The sequence below is a fragment of the Nannospalax galili genome, unplaced genomic scaffold, assembly GCF_000622305.1.
Source record: "Nannospalax galili isolate Female #2095 unplaced genomic scaffold, S.galili_v1.0 scaffold498, whole genome shotgun sequence".
NCBI lineage: Eukaryota > Metazoa > Chordata > Mammalia > Rodentia > Spalacidae > Nannospalax > Nannospalax galili.
Genome location: NW_008342032.1, coordinates 860,073 through 870,601, shown reverse-complemented (window position 1 = coordinate 870,601; position 10,529 = coordinate 860,073). Strand labels below are relative to the sequence as shown.

The 10,529-nt window shown below is 36.4% G+C and overlaps 1 protein-coding gene across 1 annotated transcript in view; it reads left to right on the top strand.

Moving 5' to 3' along the window:
* The first annotated feature begins 4,116 nt into the window (after positions 1-4,116).
* The window catches only part of LOC103738055 (tear acid lipase-like protein), a 25,369-nt gene continuing 18,956 nt past the window's right edge, over positions 4,117-10,529 (top strand). The window contains 2 exon segments of the mRNA XM_017799301.1: positions 4,117-4,219; positions 4,398-4,514. Coding sequence (XP_017654790.1) covers positions 4,117-4,219; positions 4,398-4,514 — 220 coding nt within the window.

The following is a 10,529-nucleotide window of genomic DNA, read 5'->3' as shown; positions in this document are numbered from 1 at the left end:
GTGCTCCTTTTTCTGTTTTCCTCTGTGGATTCATTTATTTGCACCTTTCCCTCTCTCTCTTTTGTGTTGATTGTCTTATAAGAAATTTCTATTATTTCTATTTCCATTTAAAGAATGTTGTCATTTATATTATATACTTAATTATTTATAAATTAATGTCATTTTTGGCATTTTATTAAAATTATAATTTATTTTAAAGTTTTATGCTTGAATACATAAATTTACTTTGCTAAACATTAATCAACTGCCAGGTATTGCATATGTGAACCACTTAGTGAGACTGCTAATATTTTGATATATTGTATCAGATTCTTCAGTAGAAATGCATTCTCATATTATATCACAAAACATCTGCATAGGTATTGATCACTGAAAATTTAAAGCTCTTGAACCGTATTTATAATTTATAAGAAGAAGAGTAAGTAGTGATATCAGATAATTTTATCTTCAACTAGGAGTAAAGGACTCTCTCTACCTCCTGTTCTGTTATCAACGCCTCCTAAGAATAATCAGGAAGCAAAACACAGTGGTTGATTAGTAAATGTAACATCTTAGAGAAGAGCAAAGGCATCACTGAGATGTCTCAAAAGAGGGGTAGCCATGAGATTTTCTTTTACTTGAACCCAGCCCAGGTGTCTCCGTTCGATGTTTGAGGGTGGATAAAAGGAAATAATTTCAAAAAAACAAATTCCCATAACATTGAAATCCTGTTGAATGTTTTCATGCAACTCACAATCGGCGCATTAGAATGTATATAATTCTATTTAATTTCTCTATGGCACCTAATTGAATTATTCTTCATGTCTTCATATGAAACCTTTTCATGCTTTAGGCTGTGCTTCTATACAAACTAATGCATTAACAGAATGGTGCTGGAGAGTGACATAGTCACCTTTTATGAGGTTTGAGATGAAAGCAGGGAGCTGCTCATATAGACAGAGCTTTGAATTATTAAGAACACTGCATGGAAATGTAATAATCATAATCATCATAATAATAAAATGCATTATTTCATGAGACTTAATGGATGTTATTCAATTCCTTATGTAATATAAATTCATACATTAGATATACTCACCATATGTTATAACTATTAATATTGTTCTTTGTATTTTCATTATGAGAAAAACACTTTCAGTTAGAACATACTTGAACAAGATTCCTGTCCAGTTCATACTTATATAACAAAACAACCCAAAGTTTTTACATTGTAGAAAGATGTTCAGATTGCTCACAGTTCTGCAGATTTTGGATCATGGCAAGTACTTGGCTCTGGAGTGCACAGTGTCAGGTAACACAATAATACAGAACAAGGTACAGGTAGGAAGAGGTCACATGGTAAACCAGGAAACAAGAGTTGAGAATAAGTCAACGGTGCTTTCAGATTATTTTTTAAATTTATTTTTAAAAATATTTTGTTATGTTTATTTTATGTGTACACGTGTATTGCCTGCGTGTAGTTAAGTGCACCTGTGTCGTGGAATGAATGTCCATGGAGGACAGAAGAGGCTATCAGATCCCCTGGCGCTGGAGTTATTGAGAGTTGTTAGCTGCCATGTGGGTGCTGAGATTCAAACCCCAGTCTTCTGAAGAACAGTCAGTGTTCTTAACCATTGAGCCATCTCTCCAGCCCCTCAGATCATTTTTTAATAACAAAAATCGTTAAAAGAATTCCCTTCCACCCAGAACTTACACAGCCAAGCAATACAGCGTGAATGCATACAATGGTGGAGTCTTCATGACCTAATGACCTGTATGAGGGTCCATCTTTTAAAGGTTCCTCCTTCTCAGCTCTGTAACTCTGGAGCCCAAGCTTCTAGCACAGGACCTTGGGGGCAGATCACATCCCAACAGCAGCTTGAACATTTCCTGTCTTATAAATGCTGGTTTATTTTCTAGGAACAACACAGATGCAGAAATTTCATGGGGAAAAGAATTTATATCTTAATTTTACTACTTAATCTCATTTATGTTCCTAAGAAATATTTAGGTTACCTTATTATAGAAAATGAAAGTATATGCTCACTGACATTGGTTGTATATTTTCACTGGTTATCTTTTTTTCTATTGAACTTTTAAACTAAATTCATGGGTGTTTTCATTTATTCTGGTTATGAATTTCTCCTTTATCTCCATGATTTGAAAAGATTGTCTCCCAGATTTCTACCACTTTTTTTTGCAATTAATTCTGTTGTAGTAGGTGTTTCAAAAAACTAAAAATATATTTCCCCAGTGTCCCAGCCATACCAACCTAAGGTATTTATGCTAAGGACACCAAGTCACCCCATCACAGAGACAGTTGCACGCCAATGTTTATTGCGTCAGTGTTCAAATTAGCTCAGTTATAGCAACAATGTTTAAGTCCAAACAGCAAAGAAATGGATAAGGGAAATGTAGTATAATTGCACAATAGAATGTTTTAGCTATAAAAATAGATGCAACTGGAGATAATTATATAAAATGAATTTCCCAGGGGCCAGAGGCAAATAGCATGTGTTTTTTGTCATTTGTAGTTCCTAGATTTTATATAGCTACATAAAATCGTGTATGGACATGTGACATGAAAAGGGCAGTGAGCTGACCAGGAGCACAAAGGGCTCTGACAGGAGGGAGAGTGGCCAGAACTGGGAGGGGAGGGGTCACGGGGGAGGGAAACATGTTCAACAGGATGTATACTCATTTGTAAATCTAAAAATAAAAATGAAACAGCATTTTAAACTGTAATTTTGTTTATATTTGCAATATTCAGTATGTTTCATTTTGTAATTCTATCTACAACAACTTTTCAAATATTTTTGATAAAATTTTTTACACCAAACTCCAAAATAGACCAAAGGATCATATTTCCGATGTTAACAAAAACCTCTATTGATAAGCCAGCATTTTCTTATCTAAAATCTGAAGAAAGCATTACCATTTACACTATAGCTCACTCAGAAAAAATAGGATATGGGGAAGTAGGGTTTCAGGAGGTGACAAATCACAGAGACAACGAAGCTCTGAAGGGTTTTTGGAACCATGTCCATCTTCAGAACTTTGCAATATTTCTTGCAACTTCTTCTTGGCAACTGTCAAGAGTTTACTACAAGTGAAGCCACTAGGCATTTTTAGGAAAGGTCATCCAAAGAACACATCAGCACAAATACTTACAGTCAACAGAAAGGAAATAAAATAAAAATTTCTTTTACACTTCAGAAAGACTAAAGAACTTGCATGTGGTGACAGTATAATACCCTGAAATAATATATTTTACTGCTTTCAACTTACAATTTATATGGCAATAGGTGAAGTTCACTTCTGCTTTAGGCTAAGCATGTCTTAATTAGAAATTTACAGTCTTAATTTGATCTCTAAAATTATTTTACTGAAATATTTTTCCTCATTTTCTACTTCTTGTGGCCCTGATATTTGGGAATGGAAAGAAAAAAAAAAAGAAAAAGAAGAGAGGCAGCCACAACCTGTGCTTTCAACGAAGCAGCACCAACCTGTTCCATAGTAACTTCAGTAGAAAAATGCACGCTTATTAAAACCGTGTACGCAGAACGCACAGTACTGCAAGGGGACTTTTAAAACTTATTAATATTTAATGCCTGTGATTTCGTAGAAATTCTAAGAATATTAATGAAATACTTGTGGTATTCATAGTCATCAGAGAAAGCCAGGTTGGCAGTGGTGACTAGATGTGGCCCCTCAGATCTCTCAGGTTTATTTGGCTGTGCTCGCCCATCCTCCATGCTGTCTTCCTCCTACCATTCTGGCCTTTGTCTGCTGTCAAATTGTAAAGGGATTTGTATTCGCCTATGTAACAGCCTTCAGTCAGTTAAAGCAAGTACTAAAGAGTTTTCAGTGAGCTTTCTTCCAACAGACTGGATTAATTTATTTAATTTTTGGTGAAAAGCTAAAACAAGAGACAGGTGGCCTTTATGAAGTAGACCAATTTTAATTTCATCTACTTTATTCTTGGAAAGACAAGAAGGTAGTGGCAAGAGACTAATTAGATATGATCAGCTTTCATCTGGGAATGTGACAAGTGGACATCACGTGCATTCAGTATCCTGAGATTACATTGTAACATTTGCTGTGTCGTGCTAATAACCATTTCCCAGCAGGAGTGAAATGCAGTGGTTACTGAGAACAGTGTCCTTTCTCGTTTTACTTGGAAATACATGTTGTTTATTTAAACAAGAACCCAGGAATCCTGAAGCCTACATGAATGTGAGTTAATTTATCACTAACAAAGATGATTTTGTCATTGCAGGTTTCACTCGTTCTTTTAGAATTGCTGTGTCTGTTATAGTTGAAAGTTTTCTTCTCATAGAATATGCTACCAAACCTAAACAAAATTATTTTGAAGATCAACTGAACATGAAACTCAATACTTTGTTTTCACATTTAGCGTGAGGTAATTTCCTATTGGGCCGATGCAACTGAAGAGTATGAGATTGTGACCGAAGATGGTTATAGCCTCACAGTTTACCGCATCCCCCGTGGAAAGAATGATTCTAGTGATTTAGGTAAGATTGGAATGACCGAAATAAATGGAAACTGTTAACGTCTGAGTCACATATTTTCTGTGAAACAACTTCCTAATAAGTCACATGTAAATTTACTTACTTGTAATGAATCTCAAGTCATCCCCAACTCCTGAATATAATGTTGGGTATCTGAGTGACTCCTAATTCAAGTTTGTAGAGATGAACACCAATTGACTCAGAATTTATCTTTCTATACTGGGTAGGAGCTCAGAGTCCCTAAGTTAATGGCCCAGGACTTTCAGCACACTGATCCTGTAGGATGTTTTACTTCACTGCTACGAGACCTCGTAATTATTGTTTCTGGTGGTAACTGTGGAGACCTGCTTACCTCGGCTTTTATCTTGGTCCTTAGACTGTGCAGATGCTACCCAAGTTCAGGGTTTTTTCCCCTTAGTTATCTGCATATGTATCTTTTGTATATAGAAAAAAGTCCTACTTATGTATGCTTCTCTTATCTTCATTATGTATGAATGCCTAAATAGAAAAGAATATAACTCTGAAATTCTAAAATGAACACATTCAGCAAGGAAGTATATGTGTGAGCATGGTAGAGGAGGAAGACAGTGTGGGATCTTATAACTGTAACAATTCTTTTGTCATGAGGAACATGAAATATTGTTCACTGATACATTATAAATGTAACGAAATCCTTTTTTTTAATCCTTTCTGTTCTTTAGTGTCTCATGTATTCTAGCATCCTACAACATGCTTTTATAACATATGTCCTTTCTGTCACAGATAAAGCAATTAGGCAAGACAAATGAATAAAAGGAATAAAAAGCATAAGTAAAATTATTTCTGTCTGGAGATGTCATGTACTTATAAAGAAGAACATTCTAAAGATTGCACAACAGACCCACCTATACCTGTCAGGTGTCTTCGTTCCCCAATGCCAGCATTCCCTGTCTGCTGCCCAGCTCTCCCAGGCCTAGCTCTGGTCTTGCACCCTGCGCATCTGCCAGATTGGTGAGTTCTCTAACCCCAGAATTCTCTTTTTACCACCCTACACTCCAAGTCCTACTTTGGGATGCTCCATTTTCATACCTGCTCAGCATGGTCAGGTCTACAGGACCTCACCTGTCCTTGTGCCTACACTCCCAGGCATAGTTGGGGTCATATGGTAGGTTCATTTTTAGTTTTGAAAGAGTTCTCCACACTTTTACATAGAGGTTGCATGAGTTTGCAATCCCACAGGCAGTGAATGAATGTTCCCTTTTCTCCACATCCTTGCCAGCATTTGGTATCATTTGTTCTCTTCATCCTAGCCAGTCTGATTGGGGAAACCTAAGGTGGTTTTAATTTGCATTTCCATAATTACTAATGATGTTGAACACTTTTTAATATGTTTCTTATCCATCTTTATTTCTTCCTTGAAAACACTCTATGTCTTTAGCCCATCTTTTAATGGGGTCATTTGTTTTCTTGGTTCTTTGTTTCTTGAGTTCTCTATATATTCTGGATGTTAAACCTCTGTCAGATATGTCACTGGTGAAGACTTTTTCCCATTCTGTGGGTTTTCTCTTCACTTTTTTGATTGTTTCTTTTGTTGTACAGAAGCTTTTTAGTGGAATGGGGTCCTACTTGTTGATTGCTGACCTTAATTTGTGAGCAACTTCTGTCTGATTTAGAAAATCCTTTCCTACACCCATGTCTTCGAAGTTACTGCCAATTTTTTTTTCTTCTAATAGTTACAGGGTTTCCAGTTTCACATTGAGGCCTTTGTTTCATTTGGAGTTGACTTTTGTGCAAGGTGAAAGATAAGGATCTAATTTCATTCTTCTACAGGTGGAGATCCAGTTTTGCCAGCACCATTTATTGAAGATGCTGTCTTTCCTCCATTGTGTGTTCTTGGCATCTTTGTCAAATATCAGGTGGCTGAAATTGTGTGTACTAGGGTTTGGATCTTTAATGATGTTCTATTGATCTATGAGTCTATTTTTGTGTCAATATCATGCTTTCTTTAATGACTATAGCTCTGTAGTATACTTTGAGATCTGGTATAGTAATCGCCCCAGTCTTGCTCTTTGTGGTCAGGGTTGCTTTGGCTATCTGGGGTCTTTTGTACCTCCATATGAATTTAAGCATGTTTTTTTTTTCCTAATTCTGTGAAGTATATCATGGGGATTTTGATGGGGATTGCGTTGAATCTTGTGCTGGATAGCGTTAGTGTCAACTTGACACACCTGGGTTGAGGGAGCCTCAATTGGGGAATTACCTCTATTGGAATGGCCTGTGGCCATGTCTGAGGGGCATCTTCTTGATGAATGATGTGGGAGGGCCCAGCACACTGTGGGTGGTGCTACCTCTGGGCAGGTGGGCCTGTGTTGCATAAGATAGCAAGCTGAACAGGGGCCAGGGAAGCAAGCCAGTAATCAGCATTCCTCCATGGCCCGTGCTCCAGCTCCTGCTTCCAGGTTCCTGGCCTGAGTTCCTACCTTGGGTTCCCTGATGAACTGTGACCTGGGAGATGTAAGCTGAATAAAGCCTTTCCTCCCCAAGTTGGTATTGGTCAGAGTATTTTGTCACAGCAATGAAGAACAAACTAGGATATATATTGCTTTCGGTAGGATAGTCCTTTTCACAATATTAATTCTTCCAATCCATGAGCCTGGGAGGTCCTTCCATCTCCTGGTGTCTTCCTCAATGTCTTTCTTTAATGATTAAAATTTTCATTGTAAATATCTTTGGTGTCTTTGGTAAGATTTATTCCAAGATATATTTTTTTTGCAGCAATTGTGAGTGGGAGCATTTCCCTGTATTCTTTTTCCAGTTGCTTGTTATTGGTATATAAGAAGGCTACTGATTTTTGTAGATTGATTTTATAACCTACCAATATACTGAAAGTGCTGATCAGTTCTAGGAGTTTTCTGGTGAAACTTTTGCAGTCTTTTAGGAATAGTATCATATCATCTGCAAAAAGGGATAGTCTGACCTCTTCTTTTCCAATTAGTACTCCTTTAATTTCATTTTCCTGTCTTACTGCTCTAGTGAGAGTTTCAAGCACCATGTTCAAAAGGAATGGAGATTGTGGGCATCATTGTCTGGTTCTTGATTTTAATGGGAATGCTTCCAGTTTTTCTCCATTTAGAATTATGTTGAGGTATGCTCCCTCCAGTCCAATTCCCTCTGGGACTTTGAACATAAATGCATGCTGAATTTTGTCAAAATAGTTTTCTGCATCTATTGAGAGGACCATATGGTTCTTGTCTTTGAGTCCATTTATATGATTTATGATGTTTATTGACTTACATATATTGAAACTTCCCTGCATCTCTGGGATAAAGCCTTCATGATCATGGTGAAAGATCTTTTTGATGTGTGTCTGCATGCAGTTTGCAAGTATTTTGCTGAGATTTTTTGCATCTAAGTTCATTAAGGATATGGGTCTATAGTTTTCATTTTTGGTTGTGTCTTTACCTGGTTTGGGTATTAAAGTGATGGTGGCTTCATAGAAGGAATTTTGGAGTTCTCCTCTGTTTCTATCATTTTGAATCATTTAAGTAGTATTGATTGGAGGTCTTCTTTAAATGTCTGGTAGAATTCTGGTATAAATCCATCCGGGCCTGGGCTTTTTTTTAGTTGGGAGGCTTTATATTACTGTTTTAGTTTCCTTACATGTTATGGGTTTGTTTAAACCGTTGATCTCCTCTTGGTTTAACTTTGGTGGTTCCCATGATTTCAAATATCCATCCATTTCTTTTAGATTTTCAGATTTAGTAACGTATAGGTTTTTAAAATATTCCTTTATAATGGTCTGGATCTTTTTGGTGTCAGTTGTGATGTTTCCCCTTTCATTTATGATTTTGTTGATTTGGATTTGCTCTTTCTTTCTTTTGATTACCTGGGCTAAGAGTCTGTCTATTGTATTTAGCTTTTCAAAGAACCAGCTATTAGATTCATTGATTCTTCGTATTGTTTTCTTTATTTCTATGTCATTAATTTCTGCTCTGATTTTGTTATTTCTTCTCTTCTTCTGGGTTTGGGTTTCATTTGTTCTTGCCTTTCCAGTGTCTTGAGTTGCAGTGTTAGGTCATTTATTTGGGCTCTTTCTAATTTTTAATTGTAGGCACTTAGAGCTACAAAATTCCCTCTTAGGACTGCTTTTAATGTGTCCCAGAGGTTGCATTGTGTTCTATTGTCCTTTTCATTGAATTCAAGGAATTCTTTTATTTCTTTCTTAATTTCTCCTTTGGCCCACTCATTGTTTAGGAGTGTGTTGTTCAATTACCACAAGTTCATGTAGTGACTAGGGCTTTGTCCAGTGTTGATATTGAGCTTTATTGCATTGTGGTCTGATAAAATGCATGGAATTACATCAATTTTTTGTATTTGTTGAGGTTTGTTTTATGGCCCAGTATGTGGTCAGTTTTTGAAAAACTTCCATGGGGTGCTGAGTAGAAAGTGTATTCTTTGGTGCTTGGGTGGAATATTTGAAAGATGTCTGTTAGGTCCATTTGATGTATGATATCATTTAATTCAGACGTCTCTCTGTTTATTCTTTGTCCAGTTGACCTGTCTAATGGAGACAGTAGTGTGTTAAAATCCCCTACCATTATTGAGTTGGGGTTAATCTGTGTCTTAAAATCCTGTAGTGTTGTTTTTATGAATATGGGTGCGCCAGAGTTTGATTCATATATGTTAAGGAATGTAATGTCTTCTTGGTTAACTGTTCCTTTGATCAGAATAAAGTGATCTTCCTTATCTTCTGATTAGTTTTACTTTGAAGTCTATTTAGTCAGATATTAGAATTGCAACCCCTGCTTGTTTCTTAGTGCCATTACTTGGAATATTCTTTTCCATCCGTTTACCTTAAGGTAGTGCCTGTCCTTGAAGGTGAGATGGGTTTCTTGCAGACAGCAAAGAGATGGATTTGTTTCTTAATCCATTCACTTATCCTATGTCTTCTGACTTGGGAGTTCAGTCCATTGATATTTAAGGTTATTATTGAAAGATGTGTATTGGTTGCCATCATTTTGATTGCTGTTTTTGTTCTCTAATTTTGTGTTTCCTTGATTATACCTTTATTTATTTTCTTTTGTTGCCCCTGGGGTATTGTTGTTTCTTTCTCTGCTCTCTGTATTGCTTCAAGTATTCTTTGAATGGCTGGTTTTGTGGACATCTATTCTTTCAAACTATTCATGTTGTGGAAGATTTTTCTTTCTCCCTCAACTACAATAGACATTTTTGATGGGTAAAGTATTCTGAGCTGGCATCTATTGTCATGTAGAACTGGAAATATCTTGGTCCAGGCTCTTCTGGCTTTCATAGTTTGCAGTAGTGAGTTAGCTGTAATTCTGATGGGCTTTCCTTTGTATGTGACTTGCTTTTCTTTTGCTGCTTTCAGTATTCTTTGTTCTGTACATCTAGTATTTTTACTATGATATGTTATGGGGAGTTTCTTTTCTGATCCTATCTATTTGGTGTTGTATGTGCTTCCCGTATTTGTATGGGGATGTTTTTCCTTAATTTTGGGAAATTCTGTTCTATGATCCTGTTTAAGACCTGGTAAACACCATTAACCTGAAATTCTTCTCCTTCCTCTATTCCTATGATCCATAGATTTGATCTTTTCAAGTTGTGCCACATCTCTTGCACGTTCCATTTCTGTTTTTTTTTTTTTTTAAGTTTTTCATAATCTTTGCTTGAGTGGTCCAATTCTTCAAATTTATCCTCCAGTGTTATTATTCTGTTTTCCATTTCATTCATTCTAGTGTTGAGGCTTTCCCCTGTTGTTTCAAGTTGGCTTATTCAGTTTTGCACTTTCTTCTTCATTTCTGCCTGAGTTTTCTTCAATGTTTCTATCTCTTCTGTGAATTCATTCAGAAGTTTATCCCTATCTTCTTTTAGCTCTTTGATTTGTTTGTCAATGTGCTTAAATTCATTGAATTCCTTGATCATGTTTATGATTGTTCTTTTAAATTCAGTGACCTAGGTTATCTCTAGGGGGTTCTCCTTGTAGAACTCTTCTACTGGACTGGTGAAGTTTGGTGGGGA